The sequence below is a fragment of the Carassius carassius genome, chromosome 20 (genome assembly GCF_963082965.1).
Source record: "Carassius carassius chromosome 20, fCarCar2.1, whole genome shotgun sequence".
Taxonomy (NCBI): Eukaryota; Metazoa; Chordata; class Actinopteri; order Cypriniformes; family Cyprinidae; genus Carassius; species Carassius carassius.
This window is the reverse complement of record NC_081774.1, coordinates 24,710,376-24,734,602: the sequence shown is the minus strand read 5'-3', so window position 1 is coordinate 24,734,602 and position 24,227 is coordinate 24,710,376. Positions and strand designations below refer to the sequence as shown.

The 24,227-nt window shown below is 36.9% G+C and overlaps 1 protein-coding gene across 17 annotated transcripts in view; it reads right to left on the bottom strand.

Moving 5' to 3' along the window:
- The window catches only part of dlg1b (discs large MAGUK scaffold protein 1b), a 181,761-nt gene that overhangs the window by 4,097 nt on the left and 153,437 nt on the right, over positions 1-24,227 (bottom strand). For 12 of the 17 annotated variants that reach the window (XM_059502265.1, XM_059502266.1, XM_059502269.1 and 9 more), the window contains 15 exons: positions 21,646-21,696; positions 19,586-19,710; positions 17,437-17,606; positions 16,200-16,336; positions 15,980-16,124; positions 11,976-12,102; positions 10,103-10,259; positions 9,827-9,929; positions 9,091-9,205; positions 7,458-7,634; positions 7,086-7,152; positions 5,382-5,478; positions 2,894-2,935; positions 807-857; positions 598-699 (listed from right to left, as the gene is read on the bottom strand). In XM_059502265.1, coding sequence (XP_059358248.1) covers positions 598-699; positions 807-857; positions 2,894-2,935; positions 5,382-5,478; positions 7,086-7,152; positions 7,458-7,634; positions 9,091-9,205; positions 9,827-9,929; positions 10,103-10,259; positions 11,976-12,102; positions 15,980-16,124; positions 16,200-16,336; positions 17,437-17,606; positions 19,586-19,710; positions 21,646-21,696 — 1,666 coding nt within the window. Of the gene's footprint in view, positions 1-597; positions 700-806; positions 858-2,893; positions 2,936-5,088; positions 5,123-5,381; positions 5,479-7,085; positions 7,153-7,457; positions 7,635-9,090; positions 9,206-9,826; positions 9,930-10,102; positions 10,260-11,975; positions 12,103-15,979; positions 16,125-16,199; positions 16,337-17,436; positions 17,607-19,585; positions 19,711-21,645; positions 21,697-24,227 lie in introns of all 17 variants that reach the window. The other 5 variants (XM_059502267.1, XM_059502276.1, XM_059502279.1 and 2 more) reach the window with 2 other exon arrangements.

Sequence of the window (24,227 nt, the reverse complement as noted above, 5' to 3'; positions counted from 1 at the left end):
TTTTTTTGAGATCGTCATAACTAGAAAAATTAATTTGTGGATTTTTTTTGGTCTTATTTTGAATCTTTTTAAGTGGTATGGTTGCTTTGGTCTTTTTTGTAAGCACATGTACATGGGACTTCTTCTCTTGTCTACTATCGGCTGTTCAACAAAAATGCTTACAAACCTATTTGTTTGAATATAACATTCAGAAATATTTGAAAATTTGATTTTTTTTTTTTAAATAAAGAGAACATGGGTTTTTTCTGTATTCTTAATGCACATTTTATTTAAACCTCACCATTAATTGTCTGAGACTATTACATTTTGAAGGGCACAGCACCAACTTACTTTTAATTAAATAACAGTTATTCACAGTTTAATAACATCACTAAACTATGTAGTCAGATTCATTGTGGATCCCTATCAAACAGACCCCTGCAAATAATAAATTCAATTCAAATGTCAAAATAGAGATATTCATCCATTTCAAAGCTGTCTTAAATGCCTTTTATATGACATGCTTGCAAACGACACTGTCATTTTCACCAAGGCAACTGTACTAATGTGTCCCTCATCATGTTATCTAATCAGTTCATACAGTGTACAGATACTTACGAGGAACACAGGAACCAAATTTGTCAGGGAACTCCGAAATCAGGTCATCGTTTACTCTGTCTTTCATCGGACCCAAGATAATCACTGGTCGTGAGTAGTTCACTGTTGAAAGACCATTCAAGAAATCAAATACATTCTCCTTGATGTGACTTATTAGCTGAAATCTTATGGGTTAATGTTGCTAATACGGACAATCATTAGCATTTTACCTTCCTGCTGACAGACTGGCTCATAAGACAGCACATATTCCTCTTGACCACCTGATATATGAACACACACACACACACACACACACACACACACACACACACACACACACACACACACACACACACACACAGAGAGTTAAGCTTTAACAATTCATCATTTTATGTTATCACACCCAGTCAAGCATATTGAGACCCTGAAATCGATGCAATGTTTTCTGCTCATGCATTATTATTAAATGTGAGATTCACTTGTGGCCACTAGAGGACCTGTAAGCCACACATATGATTAGTGAATAGCAATGGAGTTCTCCGTCACGGTTGGTATGAGACTGTCATAATGATTAAAGTGGAGCTCTTTCTGTGGATCTCAGTAGGCCTGATTGCCTAAGGCTGACTGCCCACATGTGCACTATGAGTTAGAGGCAGATACGTGCAGTAAATTAATGAACACTGTTCTTCAAAGTTAGGGGCAGAATTCCTAAGGGCCTGTGACATGCTAGTGCTGTTTACTACATCAAAGTGTAGCTTATTGCATACTTAAAATACCAAATATTAAGCATTTATTCCAAAGAAATAGAATTAACTTGCTGTTTTGTTAGTTGTTCACGTGTATGAGAGATCATCAAGGAAAACACACAAACTATGTCTCCTGCACAAATGTGTATCATGGAGCTACATTGCAATATAGCTATAGAATTTCCAATGATTATTGTGTAATTCAAATGTATTTGTTAAAGCATATTTATATAAAAATAAATAGCTGCAAAATAAAATTATAAAATATAATTTAAAATATATTTATATATAAATTTATTTAATTTAATATTACCATTCAACAGTTTGGGGTCATTAAGTCTCATGCTCACTAACGCAGCATTTATTCGATCAAAAATACAGTAAAAATTATAATATTGTGAATTATTATTACAATGTAAAAAGTGTTTTTATATTTTGACATTTAATTTATTCCTCTGAATGTAAAACTGCATTTTCAGAAGCCACATGATCCCTCAGAAATCATTCCAACATGCTGATTTGATGCTCAAGTAATATTTCTTATTAGCAAAATTAAAAGATGTTGAGCTTCTTAATGTTAGTGTGTGTGTGTGTGTGTGTGTGTGGAAACCATGATACATTTTTACAGGATTCTTTGATTAATAGCAAGTTCAAAAGAAAAGCATTTATTTTTAAATAGTTAATAAATCATTAATAAATAATAAATAATTTGTATCATCATAAATGTCTTTACTGTCACTTTTGACATTTTTATTTTAATAAATTGTGTTTCTTTTTTAATAAGTTTTGTTTCATTTAACGTGTCCTTAAGCATTCTTACTGTAAAAAATCTAACCGACCCCAATCTTTTGAACAGTGATTTAACAGCCAAATAAAAAAAAAAATGTACCATACATTTTTAATTGTTTATGTCCGCATTCATATTTTCAAATGTTAGTGGACATAGTGGACAAAAGCGTTGATTCCACAGATTCAGGTCTCTTGTGCTCTGTAGATTCATTACGATGTTGCAACGTATAGAATAGTGACACAAAGTGTGCTGTACCAAGCAGTAGCTGGTAATGCCCTGCACTAATGCACAGTCTGTACTGCTGATCACAGCGGTGTGTAATATCTGACTCCCATTAGACAGTATATATCTTTAGAGTGGCTTTGATATAGCACCACTGTGACTCTGACTGTCACTGACAGAGCGAGGGCAAGGGCTGGGAAGTGATGGGGGGGGTGTACTGTTGCTATGGAGACTGAGCCAGGGGCTGGCAGAGGGCTCACTGATTGATTTTGCTATTGTATCTGTGTGGCTTCTGGAACATTACCCAGCCTGTCTCACTGCAGTGCTGCTCAGTTGAGGGGCAGGCATTCAGCAATGTAAACACTTGATAAATCCACAATAGCATTACTCTGTAGTTTATTAACATTACTAATTTATTTATTATGTTGCATTATAAAATGGATCTCCCATACATGTTAATGCATAGCAGAGAGGATAGGAGAGAGAATAATTGTTATATGTGTAAAAGAAAAGCAGACGAGAAAGACGGATGAAGGGCGCAATGGAAGGAAGAACTTACGGTAACTACTCTCACTATCACTGGCATTAGAGGTGACATGCTCTGAAATCATAACAGAGGGGGAATGGATGATGAAAACCAAGAATAGGAGCAAATAAGCCAGAAATACCAGTCCTGAATCTCACCATAGTGGAGAAATAGTCACACCACTAAGTCCACCTTCTAAGATGAGTTTTGTGGCTTTTAGTCCACATCTGGTAGTTTTAAGGACATATGCTCCTGTATTCTTACTAGCTGACAAAGTTACCTAGCACAGGTCATAGCAAAATAAATAATAATAATAATTCCAAATAATTTCACATTTATATGTTTTCATTCTGCTTAAGTCACCATTTTTTTCTCCTATCAGCCATTGATTCATAAATCTCTTCAGGTTGAATATCTGAAAGTACTCTAATAAAATGATAATGCAATAGAACCTAAATATTTTCAGCAAGCTTGCCCTATTTTATTTTTTGTATCTTTCAATGTTTAAAGAGGTCTGTGGTAATGTTTAAAAATAACTAAACTGGCAGATTTACAGATTTAGATTGTTAAAGGGATAGTCCAAAAATCTATGCAACCACAATTCTCAAGCTTCAAAAAGTTTATAAAGACACCATAAATGAATCCATAAGAATTTGAATTCAATTAATTTTTTTAAAGACAGAATTGCTTCATATGATGAAAGAATAGAATATAATATATATAATATATATATTTATTTATTTTTATTTAAGGTTTAGTTATTATTTTTGGTCCAAAGATGATAATCTTAACATGAGGGTAATGTAAATGATATAATTTTCCTTTCTGGATGAACTAACCTAAACGTAAATCTTTAGCTTCCATTAAAAATGACTCATCTTGCATACACAGATGCATTCAAAGTTTTGTTCAATGAAATTCAATCACACATTAAAGGGATAGTTAACCCAAAAATGAATATTCTGTCATTGATTACTCACCCTCATGTCGTTCCAAACCCGTAAGACCTTCGTTCATCTTCGGAACCAAATTAAGATATTTTTGATGAATTCTGAGAGCACTCTGACCCTCCCATAGACAGCAAGGATCCTTACATGATTAAAGCTTAGAAAGACAGCAAGGAGATTGTTAAAATAATCCATGTGACATCAGTGGTTCAACTGTAATTTTACGAAGCTACGAGAATACTTTTTTGTGCAAAGAAAACTAAAACAGTCACATTATCAATTTGCGTTCTCCTCGCATCACCCTATAGCGCCATTTTGGAAAGCATCACATATGTAAACAACGCATGTATGCAGATACGTTGTTTACGCTCTGATCTGAATGTAAACAACGTGTGCACGCGGATACGTTGTTTACGTTCAGATCAGAGCGTAAACAACGTATCTGCATACATATGTTGTTTATTATGTTATACTCTCCGAAATGGTGCTATAGGGTGACAGGAGACGAATTGTTGAATAAAGTCTCTATTTTTGATTTCATTGCACATGTAGCTTTGTAAAAGTATAGTTGAACCACTGATGTCACCTGGATTTATTTTAACGATGTCCGATGTCTGATTTTAACTTGATCTTGTTAGGATCCTTGCTGTCTATGGGAGAGTCCGAAAGCTCTAAGAATTCATAAAAATATTTTCATTTGTGCTCCGAAGATGAACGGAAGTCTTACAGGTTTGAAACAATTATTAGGGTGAGTAATTAAGAATACAACCTCCAACCAGAAACAGCAAATCACAGATTGTTTTCAGCCATGCTTGGGTTTTATTTCATTTCCCAAACCTAATTTAGTTACAAAGTATTTGGAATTAATTTTGAAGGTGTCTTTGCCCGTATAAGTGTGGTTTTATGGAGTTAACAAAAAACTACTGGATGATGATCACTGTCAATCCAAAACATGTCAACTAGTAAACAGTAAACTGTAATTAGAAAATAGTTTGACTATCTAAAGTATGACGGCAAATAATTGATCATCAAGAGAATAGAAAATATACAGATACTGAATAAGAGGAGATTCCATACATTCCAGCACAGTGAAACAGTGGAGAAAAGAAAAAGAAAAAAAAAACAAAGTTTGACCTCCACCATCAACAGCAGAAACAGAAAACTCTTTGTCTGGTACTGTATGAATTATGAGAGCAAGGAATTAAATATGTGAGAGGAAGAGAGATAGCATGGAGGTCTGGTCCAGAGGTGACCGAGTGGGCATCTACATGGTGAACTTACTCTGGCCTTTGGATAACATGTCATCTGGGTTGTCCTGTGGGTCGGTCAGGTAGGGAGCAACAAGAGAGACAACAACCACAAGAGTACAAGGGTTACTGAGACACTCTAAAGGCCTGGTCCAGCCACTGAACACAGCAGGCACCAAGCTGTCTCTGTCCACTGGTGTTGCTATATCTAAAGTAGGCTCTGATGTCTGCTGCGTCCAGTGGAGCAGTGCCCACCTCTGTCCTTATGACCTGCTGCTGCCCTATTCTTGCCCAGCATTGAGCTGGAGTGCTGATTTCTGTACTTACGGTCCACATCGCTTGTTTCCTGCTCACTCGCCTCCTTGTTCTTGTAGAAAAGGAACTTGCGGGAAAACAGATTCTTTTTACGCTTGTCATTGAGGGACTGTTGAGGAAGAGAAGGAAAGGGAGGGCAAAAGAAAAGAAGAGAAGGGGAAGAGGGCTGTCTAATGTACATATGGAAAAAATAAAAGATGATTGTTCTGCTCTCGACTTTGTGGTCCTCTGAGGGTTTAATCAAATCCCACTGATAAAATTTATACGAGTTAACTCAATTAATGGAGGATGTCACAAAGTCAGAATTGTATATGAAATGCATGAAGAACTGAAGTGGACAAATAAATGGATTTGAGTCATAGACTCAAAAAACAGCCAAGCAGCAGGGAATCTCAAACACAAGAGAAGCAGACAGACAGATTTGCATGCAGAGGGTAAGAAACATTGTGAGTGTGCCAGAAGCATGTGGAGGCCTAAAACTGCTTTGGTTGTGGCTGCTTTTCTTATCAGCAGCAACATGCAACAAAACAAAAAAAGCAAGTTGGCCTGATTTCCTTTTCTTTCGTTCAAGGGCAGGTGAATATAGTATGAAATACTTTGCTGTAGAAACAGCTTGTATGTAAAATGATTTAAGCATAACTGTATGGCTTTTTTCTTCGGCAGGGATGCGGCACTAGGACTACAGGTGCATTTTCACTCTTATGCAGTGATCAGTTATAAAACTGGCTGGTTTACACTGCAGCATCTATGGATTATTGGAGAGCATTGCAAGGTAGGCAAAAAGAGGAAAGTCTGAAGATGAAGGACAGGAGAGGAAGAGGTGTGGCATACAGAAGGACGAGCAGTCCGACATCAATGGCAAGCGTATTTGTCCTTCGTTTTCCTGTCATGCATGTTTTCTCGGACTGTTAGATAATCTGGTGTTTTGACTTCTATGCCTCATAAATGAGTTATAGATGTATTACAGTACTGTTATATGCGTTTTTTGGGCCTGCGACACTTATAGCTACGCATGCTGTTAATTTAGACTGGACCATTCATATGGCAGATGATTAGTATCAGAATATTAAATTCTACTGAATGCACTGAGCATTATTAATTGTGAGTTAATATCAAATGGTCAAACTTTCACAGAGGTAGGAACATTAGCAAATACTAACTTGTAAAGCAATTTGAAATGCATTTCATTGTCATTCTAGATACACAGTATAAGCAACATACTAAATTAACTTGGTTCCAATCCCTAGTGAGTTGCCTATTTCAAAAGTAATTAAAACATCATACTCCTGATGAAAAGGTTGTTTCATTAAGAAGGAAGCGTGTATATTAAAATGCTGCCTTTTAGGATGCCTAATTTTGGCCAAAATCTAAGGCAGCATGCCAATAAAATTAATCAGATGGTTGAGGTCAGTAAGATTTATTTATTAATTGAAAGAAATTGCCGTCTTTATTTATTGATGATGCATTAAATTATAATATATATATGTTACTAAATATTTCTTTAAATCCAAATTTACTTGTGAATATATGTGCGTGCATGACACAGGGGCTGTCAATGCAAAGTGTTGCAAATCATTTACTTACGATGCTCCAATTCAGTCAAGATGCGGTCTTAAAAAACATGTAGCTAGTAGACAGCAAAGCAACTCACTTGGTTTTGGAACAGAGTATTGTTCAAATCTTTGTAGGTATGCATATATAAAAAGATTCACTCACCCCTTTTTCTCGCGACTTGGGGTTGAACTTAACTGTCTTTAACCTTGCTCTCTCCTTCTTCTCCACTCTTGAGAGAAAACATAAGGACCACGTATTACCTTAGCTGTTCTTCGCTATTAATCAGTTACACTGCATTTAATACTCCTTCATCTGAACATTTCTAAGATAAGCACTTGATGCTACTCAGCTAAGCGTGAACGATGACAAACTCAGGTCTGGTCAAAGAATTCTGGAGTGGTGCTGGGGGTCCTATTTATACTATTTAATACAAACACAAGTCAGCATGACCTGCATCCAAGTAAACCTACCAGCCTAAATTAACCTGCAAACAATAATAATAATTTTAGTAATTTAATATCCTCTATCTCTCACCTTCTCTTGCTGGGGATAACACCCATTTCCTCCACCTCTCCTTGAGGAGTGACCTGCCGTGCCTGCCACCACTCATCATCTGAAGCATTCACCACGTGAAGTATGTCTCCAAATTTGAAGTTCAGGCCTTGGCTGGGCAGCCCAGAATCCTTAGTTTTATCATAATCAAACAGTGCCCTGCAGAAAACAGTCAAAGTAAGACCAAAGGAAAAATAAACTTGCTCCTTTAACTAACAGCCAGTGTTGGGGAAAGTTACTTTTAAAAGTAATGCCTTACAATATTGCGTTACTCCCTAAAAAAGTAACTAAATACGTTACTTAGTTACTTTTTATGGAAAGTAATGTGTTACATTACTTTTGCGTTACTTTCACGTTACTTTTTAAATATGAGCAGGGCTTGATTGTTTTTAATATAAGAAGTTCTATTTATAGCAAATGTAAAAGCCCTTTCACACCAAAAAGTGTAATGAATAAACCTCAGGCTGAAGGAAAAGTAAATTCACGTCTGTACAGTAGAACACAGGAGAAGAAGGTTCAACACTCTTCAGCAATAAAAAAACAAAAAAACAATGAAGCACAATTGTTAGTTTATCTAAAGTCATTTTTTAATTATTAGTATGGTTGAACTGGATCATTAAAGGTCAGCAGCAAAGACACTGTTAATAAAATGGGAAAAGATACATTTGTGTTATTTAATATATTTAGTTATTGCAGGTTTGCGTCATATTCTGAGTTTGCATTTCACTGTTTTGATTAATTTTGATGAATACTAAATCTGTTTTTTTTTTTTTTGTGAGTGGGATGAATTAATGCACATTCACATTTAGTCTAGAACTACAGTAACATGTTCATACAGCGCACACAACGCCTCCATACTTCCGATTTCTCCCAATATGGGAACAGGAGGCTTGTCAGTCAAAAAATGGGAATACAAAGTAACTGCCGTTACTTTTTTGAAAAAGTAACTCAGATATTTTCTTGTAAATTAAAAAGTAATGCGTTACTTTACTAGTTACTTGAAAAAAGTAATCTGATTACGTAACTCGCGTTACTTGTAATGCATTACCCCCAACACTGCTAACAGCATATGGTGCAAAAATTGCTAAAACATTTTGATAGATGTGTGTAAACTGCAAATATAAGATATCTTATTTCCAAATATGAAATTTAGTAAAAAAAAAAAAAAAGAAAAAACGGCACTTAAAGTTGGCATGTAATGGAAATAGTGTACGTCTTTTCTTCAATACAGTGACGAATATCCATGTGAAAGAGTTTCTTGAATATGAAATTTTTTAAAAGTAAAAATTAAGGACTTGATTCATCCATCAGGAATCGATTGGACAGTTGAATCGTTGTTGTTAGCTAATGGCGGTGATCTCATGTGAGTGACAGGTTGCTGGAGGGGAGGTTTTAATGCCCAGCTCTTGCGCTGGTACACTTATCATCAGAAAAGGGATATTATTGCAAGGTTATTGCAATTTCAATATAAAAAAGAAAAAATATATATATATATATATATATATTAATGGTAAGAATAGTCAGTTCATTATATATTATATAATTTTGATTTCATAGTGACTTTTTATGCAGTTTTTTAGTTCCTTGTAGAATACTGTAGATATTTGTCCAGTACCTGACGTATAGTGATCTCTTCTGACTGGTCCTCAGGGACCCTGAGCCTGAGCTGATGCTGCTGTTCATCATCTGCTCTCTTAGGTCATGGATCTTGGCTTCAAAACGGCTGTACTCTGTAACACAAGGCCACAAATATCACCCTCATAAGGCATTGTGCGTATGAGAGAAGAAAGAGTGTAGCGGAATATTATTGCATAAAAACAATGTTATCAAAGCACATGATCAAAGTTATACAAATATTCATATACATAGTATTGTCATGATAAGTAGCAATTGGACACCAATTTATGTCCTATAAAGGAAGTCTTTTTCAATCTTTTCCAAAATGTTCACACGGCATAAATGATGCAAAGTGATGCAGAACAACCATTGACTCAAAATGTCAGAATCAGTACTTTAAAAATATAAGTCTACCTACATTTATCAAGGGGAGTGAAAGACAAAGCATCAGAAATGTACCTTCATTGTTAAGAGTATAATAATGATCTGTAGGACAGGTTGAACAGTCAGACCCGGATGACTCAATATTCAAGTTAAAAATTTTATGAGACCTGATTGATCTGACCTAATGGCAATAGAAGGCTGTAAAATTGGAGTATTGGCTTATTAGATTTTTACTTCTCACAATAACACAGCTAAGAGACTCCTGCTGTACATTGATTACTTTCTGGTTTGTTTTTAATGAGTGGACAAAATGATTGACGTGGAGCTGGTTTTCATCAAGCAAGTCTCACCCTCTGGTCTGTACTGGGCAACGATGGTGACTGTTTGTCCGGCGTTCTTGAGGGTTGCAGCGGCCTGTTCATGAGTGGCACCGCGTAAGTCTATTCCATTCACCTAAGAAAGGTACAGCCATTTTTATTTCAATAGGATTAGCAGTATGATAGTGGTCTGCACACTGTTTAGCACTGAGCTCAGTATGTCTGCTGAATACTGTTTGAAAAACTCCTGAATAGATTCTCATCTTCAGTGTGACAGGGCAAGGTTTCAGTGCCCACTGTAATACTCACAGACACCAAGCGGTCTCCTTTCCTCAATTCTCCACAGAGGTCTGCAGGGCCTCCGGCCAGGATGAAGGAAATAAATATGCCCTCTCCATCTTCTCCACCTACTATGTTGAAGCCAAGCCCTGTAGAGCCTCGATGCAACACCACCTTCCTGGGTTCCCTGCATAAGCAAAAAATAAAAACGTCCTCATACAACCACATTAAAAAAATAAACTTACATACTCACAGCATCAAATGCCAACTGTAAATTTAGTCTGAAATAGCAAAACTTATTACAATGTCCTAATTCAGGAAAGTATGCGGTGTTCTCTGTTTTGTACATGTCATGTTTCTATAAGAATTAGACATACTAGTTTGTAAGATCACATTTAATGACAACTCTCTTATAGAGTAATTCTGATGTAATGTTTTCACATTAATACTACATTATACTACAACAGTTTTCTATGTCTCTATCATTGTATAATATAGAAGCATTATATTTCTGGTTTCAGGTTACTTGAACGCCTTGTATCTGTACGCCCAATTTCATAAGTGCATTACTATATATATTACACACACACACACACACACACACACACACGATATAGAAACTAAGGGGCAAATTAAAAGTATTTTTTATATAATTCCACAAATAATCAGAGTGCAAGGTCAGTGTATATAACTGACCTCTTGGAGGCACTGCTGGTCTAGTTCTACTACACACAGCCACAACCTACAATACTGATACTGTAAAATCAACCACCATTATATCACATCACCTCTTGCCTATTAAATAGGACATTGCTATAAAAATCAACAATGAACACAATGACATCCAGAATGGGCCACATGCTCCTTTCAGGCTTTCCTGTAAGTTTGATTGTTGTGCTAAACTTCAAATACTCCTGTACACCTAAATGGTCAGATTAATAGAATCGTTTGTTCTGCAGGATTACGACAATCTTGTTTATTCATTTTCTGGCAAGCTGGCTAAGAGGCTTGATGATGCGCTGCGGTTTTTATGAAAATGAACCCACACATGATGTGGATGGGCTAAATTTGGAGCTTATTAAATTGATAAATCTGTAATGGTGTGTCGTTTTGGGTCAGATTTCTCTATCCGTCTAAGTGTCTGGTGTTACTTCTGGATAAATGGTATAACCACACCCTTTTTTTGCAACCAGTCTATTTTTTGATTGTGCTCCCTCAAGTGGGCCAATTCTAAAAATAAAATAGATATAACCTTGTAAAATCATCACATATGTTAGGTATGGATGGCATTCTGAAATGGGAACTGCTATCTGCCCTCACAATTGACAACTCCCTCAGTGAGGCATTGCAGCTTTGGCCAACTGACCTGAGTAAAAGTAAATAGCAAATCGATACTCCAGTGAACTATATCAAAAAAGTTCAGAGCATCTCATCTTCTAAACAGGTCATCATATCATCCTGAACATCACACATGAGAGACAGAGCACTGGCTTGCTTTGGCATAACATTATAAAAATAATCATGAACAGCTTGAAGCTCATCTTTTGTTGAACTCAAACATCAGGCTTACAAGTACAAGATTAATCCGGTATTCATCTGACGATACTAAGTGTACCACAAAACAATGGCAGGAAAAAACCTTTCTATTGAGTTGCACAAAATAATATACTACACTATCACTGCAGTCTGACAAAAAAAAAAAAAAAAAAAAGAAGAATATGAGCCATTCAGACTACTTTTTCAATAAAGATTTATTACATCAGGAAAACTATCAATACCCAGCCGTAATAAGGACTATGATCAGTTTTGTTTATTTAAACTGTAAAAGAATAAAACGTTATCTATAACGTTATATATCCACACAGACAGCGAAAAAATCTTGAGTGACAATTTTTGACAATACCTGGTTACATCATCATCTCCCACCATGGTTTTTGGGGTCGGGGAGTAGCGTCCGGAATGCACCGGAGGCAGCGGCTGGCTCAGATAGCTTGGAGGACTGATATGGTTTTCCATGTGTTGCGAATAGGCTGGGAAAGAGGAAAACATGCACAAATATTAAAACAGTTCACAAAAACAAGTCTCAAACACATTGAACTGCATTACCTAAAGCTTGCACCAAAGAGTTCCAAGATCTCTTTTTACCTAATCTTCCAGACACACACAATGCTATTCAGTTTGCATCCCTATGAGAAACAGACACACGCTGACAGTAAATTATACCCTGGGATGGACTTTTAGCACATGGACCTCCATTGTGGCTCCGCTTACAACGATATCCATGTGGTGTGGGGGGGGGGACCTTAGGGGTCAGGGTGAAACTGAGCCTAAACGATCCATATTTTACCTTTCTGTGTCTCTCTTTAAAGGTCTCATTTGAAGCAGACAGTTAACTGAGCTCATAAAAAATGCTTCTTGGGTATCTGTGCATCATTATATAAGCTCTGTTGACTGGAAGTATGATCGATACTTGCATAATCACAAAATGATGGTAAAATGGGCAAAATAGGTAGTATAAGTATTGAATGATTTTCCCAACTATCACAAAGAGCTTTTATGTCTGTTTGTCAGTATTTGCCAACTGCAGTTAATGTCACCAGTGTGGAATGCATGCTTAAATGTGTTAATTGTTGCAATGGTGAAACAAAACCCTTATCTTCCCTGTAGTGTCCACTTCATGAAACACTGCATTTATGCATGATAAAATGTGACATCTTTAGTGGGATGAGACCACACAATATAATACAATACAATACAATACAATACAATACAATTTAATATAATATAATATAATATAATATAATATAATATAATATAATATAATATAATATAATATAATATAATATAATATAATATAATATAATATAATATAATATAATATAATATAATATAATATAATACACTATTGCTGAAATAAAATGAGCACTTATTTTATAAAATATTTACAGGAAATTCTCCAAAGTGTTCGGTTACTCGATCTATTACTATACTTAAAAAATTAAAAAAAAAAAATTAAATAAAATATATATTATACATTATAAATATATAAAATATATTATATAATCAATAGGATTACATCCCCCTTGAATGAGATTAAACGATGAATCATTTGAGTGCTATTAAACTAAACTGAGCTGATTAACAACACTTATCTTCTTTAGAGCTGCTTTACACCCATGGTTAGGTCTTTACTAACTATCTGTGCATCCATTCAGGGCTTATTCTACAATTTGTTCTCTGATATGAGCTCTCTGGTTAGGAGATATATATTTGGGCCCAGTGGGTTGGGAGCAACAGTGGCAATAGCATTCTCTCTACAGCCTATAACAGAACGAGAGGCTTAGCTGCAGAAACCTTGTTTTACCCTCAGGCGAAGCAGAGTGGAACAGAGTGGCACGATAAAAAAAATTTTTTTTAAAAGCCCAACAGATGGTAAAATGCATGCTTTATGGCTCTCCATGGGGACAAAAATATAATCTACTAACAAGAAGGCTCCCCCTCTGCAATACACTAACCAAATCAAGCAGATCAGTGTGTCCAAAAAGCACGCTCAAATAAAGAACAGCATTTGAACACTATCTACAAGCTATAAACAGTGTTATTTTCATTCTGAGTCAGGCTGCTGAATGATTGTGCACACTTAAAATTATTTCTCATTCATTAAATCCAACTCAGGTTCGCTTTCCGAGGCCGTTTACCTTCGTTCCACATGCTGGCTTCTATGCATTAAGATATTGCTGCTTGGATTAGCAATACAGACTTGACCACGTGATACCAGCCATGACTGAATTTGTGATTTGTCTTTCAAGTCAAGTAGAGAAAAGCAACCTTGTCGGCTGTTTTCTATTGAAAACTTTTCATTCAGCTAAATGGTTACGCTATGACATATCATCTATATTAGTCACATGTATTCACAGGATTTGCAGATCAGAGTACACCAAACCTGAACTCTGTCTAGTGGTTCGAACTGATTTCTGTGTCTAGCAGGTCATAAACTGTGACCTACAGTATATGGGGTGGTTCCGTCTAATTGCCCCATGCACAGGGGGATCAGTGCTAACAGCAGAGTTGTGCAGGATTTGACTGAGACGGGAGTCATCTTTCATCATACTGGGGTACATGGCAAGCATCCTGTTTAAGGATTAAAAATGAGTGTGTCTAAAGGGAGTTGTGTGGGGTGCATCAGAAGGGGCAGAGAGATCAAGAGCTTTTTATGATGAAAGCATGTCTGATTTGGTGGTGTGGTGTTGTGTCTGTAAGTGTGTTACTGTGTGTCTGGGGTCAACAGCCTTTAAAGAGCTTAGCAGTGAAGAATGACGGTGGTTGATTATGTAAATGTACAATAACTAAGGTAACTTTCTTTGACAGGCTTGAGCTTACTAGGAAATTATTTTGTCTTCAAAAGTCTAAATGTTGTAGGTCAAAATCTGTAGTCACCACAGTACTGGGGGCTTTGAAGCTACAGTACAAAGCTAAAGTCCCTTTCACATGACTTGCGTCAGGCTCACATCTCTCAAAACAAGCATCCTTGCAGTGCTTTGAGATCCACATGAACAGCACTTCAGAAAAGGGCTGTTTAGTCATGTTTTTGCAGTGCCAGTGCCATTAAGATACTTTCAGTCAGATGAATGTGGAGAAAAGAAGGTTTATATTTGCAATTCATGTGTCATAAAACTTCATGTATATCAAAATACACAGGATCAGGCCACCAGCTACATATAATGAATCATTATTTGTCTGACAACTATTTAAAGGTTTTAAAAAAGTCAACAACAAATGATGTTAAAATTGACATTGACATTAATCATGTTTTAAAAGCGGTAAAGACATTCACCTGTGTTCATCCTGGCTATTACATAAAAAAGACATAAATCATGTTGACTGATAACTGAAGGGTTAAGGTTTAAGCACTTTTGATAGATGGAAACAAGCTATTATTCTAGTTTCAAAATATTTTTTTCACTCCCCTTTAAATACAATAAGAATCAGCTGTATACAATGTAGGGCAGGATGATATTGGAAAAAACTCAAGTTTTTTTTATGAAGAAAAATATTTGAATAGCTCTATTTGGAAAAATCTAATCAATGATTGGGGTGATTTGTAGGTTAGTGAATCAGCATAGAAAATAAACAAATTACAATCATAGATAAATATAATATTACAAAGACACAAATGAAATTAAATGTTTTACATTTTTCAGGTAAGTCTAATAGTATTCAGGTACAGAAACTGAATAATCAAATGTAAATTAACACTACATAGTCTTCAATGTATAAGGAAAATAAATCTGTGTTAAAGCTACAAAAGTAAAAATTCAGTATTCACGTGCTTCTGCGTGGCTCTCACCATGTACACCAGATGCGAGCGGCACGGCATGATGCAACAAAATACTATAGAACCCATTAATTATCAGTGATGCGGTCACTAGATGCGGCGTGGCGTGACACGACAATTCCCCTGCTTCTGTGTTTTATTTATATAAATGCAGTCCATTTTATTTATATGGAACTGACACAAAGTTCAAATGATTTGCAATGGTCACTTTCAACGACCAGTGTAGACAGACTTTAGCTGTTGTGGCGCGTGGCGCGTGGCACAACCCTCTGGATTACTGAGTCATTAGTGCCTTTTTAAGGGCAGGAAGACACACGGAGGGGCATTTACCTTCACCTCTACTGCACAACATAAGCTTTAATGGCTGCGAGGGCAGCACGTTCAGACAAGAGCAATCGATATTAGTTTAGTCCTCTTTTCTGTGGCCTATTAGTGCTCCTGCTGGCAAGGCTATGAACAGAGCACAGATCAATACGACCACTGCTGGGCATGGGTTTCATACACTGCAACAGTCTGTACAAGTTAGACACTTTATCCTACCACCCATACCCCCCACCCAATGTGGAACTCACAGTTGGTGATGTCAGGAGGGGCAAAACTGTCATTCATGAAGACACTATTAGGTTTAGCCACTTTCAAGTAGACCACATCTGGGGTATTTTTCAAGGCAGTCACGGCATGCTCATGGGTAACTTCCTCCAGGCAGGAGCTATTCACCTATGACACACACAGACATTAATCTGTTTAACAAGCACACAGTCATCAACAACAAGGAAAAGACTGTTTCCTTACAGCAAGAAGTTTGTCTCCTATCTGCAGCCTCCCATCTTTGTGTGCAGCTCCACCTTCAATAATCTTAGTGACGTAGATACTATTGTCCCCTGGGATGTGCTGATTCCCAACACCCCCTGCTATACTGAAACCCAGACCTGGCATAAAGCAAGATACAGACAAAAACAAAACATTATTTGATGGTGACAGAAAAAGTTAGATTTAGCTGCATCTCATCTTAACACGCAAAAAACAACTAGACAGAAGAAAAATTAAAAGCCATAATCTGCCATAATGAACTTTCACACACAACAACATAAAATGCTATCCTGTAATCTTTTAAATGGAATTTGAATAAACTAAACTAAAAAGAGAGAGATAAACTGATAACTGCAAACTGTGTGTAAAGGCCAGAGAGGAATGTATCCATGGCCACAGAAATGGTCTTTTTATGGTCCATGGTCTCCATATATAGCGACTTTAACACTCTGAACTCCGATCAGACATTAATTTGGTTGGGTGAAACTGAAACTGTTCTTCACCATGCTATTCATCTTTTTAATAGAGCAAGAGCTCACAATTACAACTTTATTAATAGAGCCAATGGTGAAGGGTTTGCTGCCAAGCATAGCTGCAAATTGCTGTGAAGATTTGTAGCATTTATACATTGTTGTCACTTGAGATTTACATGTTTTACATATAACTTCAGTCTACATGTGGTCATCTCTTTTAAAACCAAAATACTGTCATATATTTGAGGTGACTCTTCATTGTGGCACTAAATCATCGTCGGCAGCTGTGGGTGCCTCTTGCTGCCTCATTTGATCATATTTGCTCGCTATGAAAGTATCATGGCTTGTTGATTGTCTTGCATGAGAGCACGCGCACACTATCATCCACACGCGCACATATCTCAACTAACATCTGCATGTCAGATGCTATATTATCCACATCCACTTAAAACTTTGACCATACCTAACTTTTTAAAGTATTAAATCACTCATTCATTGCAAACCGTTGCGATATGCATACCAGTATATGCACATTTGCGATATTTCAATAATTTCTATATATTGTGCAGCCCTAGTCACATTTCTTCTGTATTTTCTTGTTATACAGATTATACATATTTACATAAAAACTAACCTAACATTTAGAATTGGTATGACTTAAAATCCCAGGTATATTGTCAAATGTCAAAAGGTACACCAATGAAAAATGAACAGCAATAATGAGGAGTTAGCTGGTGTTACAGTACCTTTGGGTCCTTTGATAAGCTTGATCTCCATGAGTTTCTCTGATGCAGACTTTCTCCTCCTAACATACAGTCGAACCAGTGACCCCGCTTCCTTCAATGCCTCCACAGCCTTACTGTGTGTCACATCCCGAACATCAACCTCATTCACTCGCAGAATCACGTCATTCACCCTGCATGGAGTAAAGTACAGATCAAACATGCAAAAGCAACAGTGCAGAGTGCGGACATATCAATCCCATTTAACTGCACAGTGTACACTGTCCATCAACAGCAAACTCTAGATATGATATAACTTAGCTTAATACTAGTGATGCACCAAAATTTCAACAACCAAAAATATTCTGCAACCAAAAATTCTGTTTTGGCCAAAATCTTTTGGTTGGCAAAAAGTTTGGTGCATTACTAGTATAAATAAAGTATAGAAGTAACATACTCCTCAATGTTCAAGCAAAAGGGCTGAGCGCACATGAACTGTTGAGCTTCTTCTCCTTCTGAATTCTTCAGCACTCACAGAACAGCAAAGAGACTGCTTTTTTCATATAATTAATGCATCAAATCATCCTAAAATGATGCCAATACTATGGTACCAAGTCAGTATAATAATTTTAAAATCCTGCCAGTACTTGTTTTTCTTCAGTAGTGTAAGTACCGATGCTACCGAAGGTAGTGACTAGTGAGGCAGCAATTCTTGAGGAAATGATGGGGGCAGGCAGAGCATACGCCTGAAAATGTTTCAGTCTATCCTCAAATGTTAAAGAAAAAACACCTACAAGGCAAGCACACAGAAAAACTAAATGTGGAAGATGGCGATGATATATGAATATGACTGTGTGAGATTTAAATGAGAGCACGCAGCTCTGAAAGCACCAGCACTGTGCATGATCTCACACACACTGAGTGACTGTCTGACAGCTTACAGCTTGTTCATTTGTTGTGTAGCCGTACGGAGATTATCCTTATTAACATTTTTGGCTAGTATTACTGGTTTAAATAGTTGTTGTTTATGTTAATAGCTTAAAAAATATATTCAGTATGTCAGTAAATTTAAACTAATGCTTGAATTCAGAGTATAGGTGGGGGTCTGTGTGCGCATGTGTGAGTGCGTGCAAGTTAATTTGAAGGCCATTATAGTTATTTTTTCCCATGGTACTGAGTATTGTTTACTTTTAGTGGTATCGGTACCAACTACTAGATTTTTATCGTGACATCCCAAAGTCTTTATGACATTCAAACGTGAACTCTCTCTCTCACACAATTTAATTTACAAATAATGCAAACAGACGATGATAGGGGTCTTTATATTCTCTCTGTGTGTTTGTGTGTGCGTGCAGAGCTGTCAGTGTGATGCTGTCAGGACCTCAGTGAACCTCATAGTGCTGCTTGAATGAGCCTCTGACAGCACTGAGACACTGGAGGGCTCTATCACTTAGTAACACCAATTCAAAACAGGACAAATCCATCCTACCACAAACAACAATGCATGAGGAGGAAATCTATTAATATGCTCAATGGTCAATACAATACAATCTCATATTGAAATATTGACATATCATTTTTTCATATGATTTAAATCTCAAACTGGTTAAAAGTGACATGTGAAAAGAGTTTATTGAAAGCTGTCCTCATATAGATCGAGTGAAACCTATAATTGGTGTTCAAGTTTCAGCAAGTGTTGCTGATTTCCAGTGACGTGTGCGATAGCATGTTGGTGATCTTTAAGTCAACTTTATGCAAATGAACAGCAACGCAGTGTTCTGATGACTCAAAGTTGGAGACCGCATTCAAGGAGGAACACCTGCGAGCATACAGCACATAAACTCCTGAGTGATCTCCAGAAACTGAATGCCCCTTAAAAATGTTGGTGTTATTGCATTAGATAACTTAACATTATCATACTGTTTAGAGCAGGGGTGGGGAACGTTGATCCTGGAGGGCCTGTGTCCCTGCAGAGTTTAGCTCCAACCCTGAAAAAAAAAACCTACCTGTATCCTGAAGACCTTGATTAGCTTGTTCAGGTGTGTTTGATTAGGGTTGGAGCTAAACTCTGCAGGTACACAGGCCCTCCAGGATCAACGTTCCCACCCCTGATTTAGAGTATGAACAGCAAAAGGAAGAAAGCAGAAAAAAAAAATGAGAATCGGAGCATTACCGCAATCTCCCGTCCTGAGCGGCAGCACCCCCTGGAATGACTTTGGTGATGAAAATGCTGGGGTCTTCACCAATGTGAGGGTTATCTGTGCCACCAGCGATACTGAAGCCCAGGCCTGAATTACCCTAAACAGCGGGTGAAAGAAAAGCTGAGTTAGGGTTACAGTCAGGAAGAACATCAATTAAAACACAACTCTTATGCTTTACTCAATTTCCATTAGAGCATAAAGCAGGTTCAAATTCAACTGGCAGTTTTGAAATGCTAAATGTCCTTTCTGCATTTGAATTCACAATTCCAAAAATTGAAATGCAAATATGTGATTTCAATGCATTGCAAAATGTGTCATTCTTCATTTATTAATACAATAACTATTACATCTAAAAAATAATCAATATAACTGTTAGTAGGTTTAAACTAAATCCTACAAAAGTGAGTGCTACAGCTTGTGCTGCTCTGTCAGCTAGCTTCATATCGATTTGCATTGATTTTGCTGATAAGTTGTTTCAGCCTTAGAACGAGAAATAGCTCTAACCAAAGTTAAAGTCAACCCACAGTCACTAACAATGCTCTGAGCTGCATATGTAATAGCAATAATACAAGAGTAATTATTTGATTATTTTTATCTTTTACAGTTCTAATCGAAACACGTTTAGATGAATGCTATAATAAAGTGAATTTTCAGGCAACACATACTAATTAATATAAGCCAACATGCAAGACAAAGAGCATGAAGAAACAATGCACAGACTCTAAAACACTCTTAGTCTTCAGTTTAGTTTTCAGTTGTGGATTGCAATGACTTATTACATTATTGCAAATAAGAAGCAGGTGTTATGCTGGGCTGACAACAGCTTATGGAGAAGCATTGTTTATTTATGCAGAGTTAATAAATGTGCACTACAGAGCAGTGCAGAACTGGGTCACAAAAAAGCTGATAAGAAGGGGGGGGGGCCTTAGGCAGAGTCAGGGATTAAGACATGACAGTGGAAGGCAAGATTGTGCTGTTTTTCCTCCCTGGTAAGTCTGTAAAGAAAGAGTGAGTTAGTTAGGCAGAAGATTGTTTCTCATGCTTTCTCAAGCGCTGACAACTCTGATGTGTTTCATTTTAATTGACAGCCTTTGAGCAGGTAAAAGGAGTCACTGCAGAGGACTATTTAAAGATTTGGCTGTGTCTGCTTATATTTTAGCAGTGGGTCAGTGTTATACACAAGCTGTTCAGAGGAAAAATAACCAGAGAAATCTGTGAAAATACTAATAACATTTAGATACACACTGCTAAGTTCTAATCTGCAGTGTATTACTGCCCTGTATGCAAAGAAAATTGTCATTAGTCAATACAAAATCAAATTTTGCTTCTCCATTTCATGACCCCCTTAAAGAAATGCATTTGTCCATCTTTGTAATATTATATCAAATGAAAGCTGACATGCAGTTGTTGCCATTTAAGCCATAAACTCCTCTCTCTTCCAGCAATCTGTAAATAAATACTACTTTTCACAATCCAATTAATTTCCGGTTGTTATTGCAAAGAATCAGTAACAACAGCACCCCTCTAGAGTAGATGTCTGGTAACAAGCAATGTTTTCTGCGTAAATCAGATGGTCGTATTGAAAATGCAAATTAATTCTCTGCCAGCAGGAGGTGCTTTTGGAGCGCCAGAAATAAAGGTTTCCCCAGTAACGGCTGTACACAATGCATCCTTAAGCTCACAAACACTGCTTTATCAGGCATTCAAAGCAAGATGAAATGAAAATGACATTGAAAATAATAATTAGAAAATAGTGATATAAAACATTGTGGAGTGATTTTGAAACATGCAGTGATCATGTTTATTCAACGAAGCTACTGATTAAAACCTTCTATACTTCACAGAAAATCCCTTTTCACTTGGAAAAACATCACATTTTGTAAGTAAAATAAATAGTGGCGTATCTGTCCCTAATCTTGCCTGAAGATGATCCTGTCATAAATACGATGTCTTATTGGCCTAGAAGAACAATAGGAAATCTTAGAGAGAGAAAAAAAAACCCCGGAACAGTAGTACTAGTCATTCCACTTACCCTTTCCAGTGTAATCTCCTCATACTCAAAGTCAGCCTCAGTACCATTAACCTGTAAACAAAACAAAATGTCAAAGACTATTTACATATTTCAATACTCAACAATTTATTATCTTCAACAGGAAAAATGAATGAGTGTAGTAGACTTTCACATGTTAGGTATAAATAAAAGCAATGAGATACAGTGTCCATTCAGGTAAAACATAAATGCAAACAGGCCAACCTAACTAGTACATAGGCAGCTGACTCATCATCACTTGTCTCACAGCACTCAGTTTCTTTCACACACGCAAAGAGAAAATCTTATATACCACAAAAAACGACACACTACATGTTAAATATTCTTTGTTGTTGTTTTTTCCTGTCAAAATGACTGAACTCATTTATAATTATTTAGCATTTAAGAACAAGAACAAACAATGGTCAGTTTCTTCCATAGTGGGCAGGAATAATGAGTAGCTGGCAATCTCACTGGCTAGCACCCACCTATTATTGCCACATTTCGATTTTAGAAAATCAGAAAGTGGTTAATAGTCCTTAATCCAGCAGCTCATCACACTTTTGCACATTTTATAATGTTATTAGTTGTAGTAGTATTATCATATCAGTATCTTATTTTTTTACAGAAAATCTGAATGACCAATGTATGAAGCACCACTAGTCCATAATTTAGTCCATAAAGTTCTGTTTAATAGGGCAAATATGCATTCATTTTCATTCAAACATGGTTGCCAGGTTTCAGTTCTAATTGCAAGTTCTATCATATAAAATATTCAATTGACTGATATTTTATAAAACTGGTAATTTATTTATAATTGATGTTATGCTTTCAGATCATCTAACAAATGAATGTATATTTGTAAAAAGCTGTGGCTGATTTGTTTTGGAATGTATATAGTCTGGCAAGTAAACTAAAATATACATGCACAATTACACACTCACCGGCCACTTTATTAGGTACAACTGTTCAATTGCTTGGTAACACAAATTGCTAATCAGCTAATCACATGGCAGCAACTCAGTGCATTTAGACATCTAGATTGCAGGAACTTGCTGAAGTTCAAACTGAGCATCATAATGGGGAAGAAAGGGGATTTAAGTGACTTTGAACGTAGAATGCTTGTTGGTGCCAGACGGGCTGGTCTGAGTATTTAAAAAACTGCTGATCTACTGGGATTTTCACGCACAACCATCTCTAGGGTTTACATAGAATGATCAGAAAAAGGGAAATATCCAGTGAGCGGCAGTTGTGTGGATGAAAATGCGCAGACTGGTTAGATGCGATTTTCATGCACATCTCATCAGTAAAGATGCTCCTGTAATTAGAAGTATATCTCCAGCACGTGCGTTCAGATCAGGGTTGCCAGGTTTTCACAACAAATCCTGCCCAGTTGCTTCTCAAAACTAGTCCAAAACTAGCCCAATCGTACTTCCAGAAGGTTCCCCGATAAAAAAATTGCTTCCCGTAATTAAAATACGTTTTTTTAGCAGGGTTGCCTTGGTAAAATTCGCATTTTAGGGGATAAATATCACGTTATTTGTATTGGGGTCGCTTTGACCCGCGGACATGAAAAACAGCCACAGACTTGGCAACACCGGTTGGCATTTACTACACCGAGCCGTAATTCACTGACAATCTACACAAAATCGATGTTAAAATCGCAGGCGATTCTTTGTCAATTTTGAAGCTATTTTTATCGGGGAACCTCCCGGAAACGAGATAGGGCTAGTTTTGGACTCGTTTTAAAAAGCAACTGGGCAGGATTTGATGTGAAAACCTGGCAACCCTGATCTGAATGCACGTGCTGGAGATATACTTCTAATTACAGGAGCATCTTTACTGATGAAATGTGCATGAAAATCGCATTTGATTTTTTGTACAGCCCTACACTCGTTACAACCAAGGTATGCAGAATACTATCTCTGAATGCACAACATGTCGAACCCTTGAAGAAGATGGGCTACAGCAGCAGAAGACCACACCGGGGGCCACTCCTGTCAGCCAAGAAAAGGAAACGGAGGCTACAATTCACACAGACTCACCAAAATTGGACAATAGAAGATTGGAAAAACGTTGCATGGTCTGATGAGTCTCGATTTCTGCTGCAACATTCAGATGGTAAGGTCAGAATTTGGCATAAAAGAACAAGAAATCATGGATCCATCCTGCCTTGTCTCAAGGGTTCATGATGGTGGTGGTGGTGTAATGGTGCGGGGGATATTTTCTTGGCACACTTTAGGCCCCTTGGTACCAACTGAGCAATGTTTAAACGGCACAGCCTACCTGAGTATTGTTGCTGACCATGTCCATAACTTTATGACTACAATCTACCATCTTCTGATGGCTACTTCCAGCCAGTTCACTTTACTCAAATGGCCACCACAGTCACCAGATCTCAATCTAATAGAGCAGCTTTGGGATGTGGTGGACCGGGAGATTTGCATCATGGATGTGCAGCAGACAAAGCTGCAGCAATATGGACCAAATTTTTTTTTTTTTTTCTGGCACAAATGTAATTTATTCTGAAGCAGTCTCATCAGTGCTCTATCAGGTATTATTTTTATCAGCATATTTTGATATTT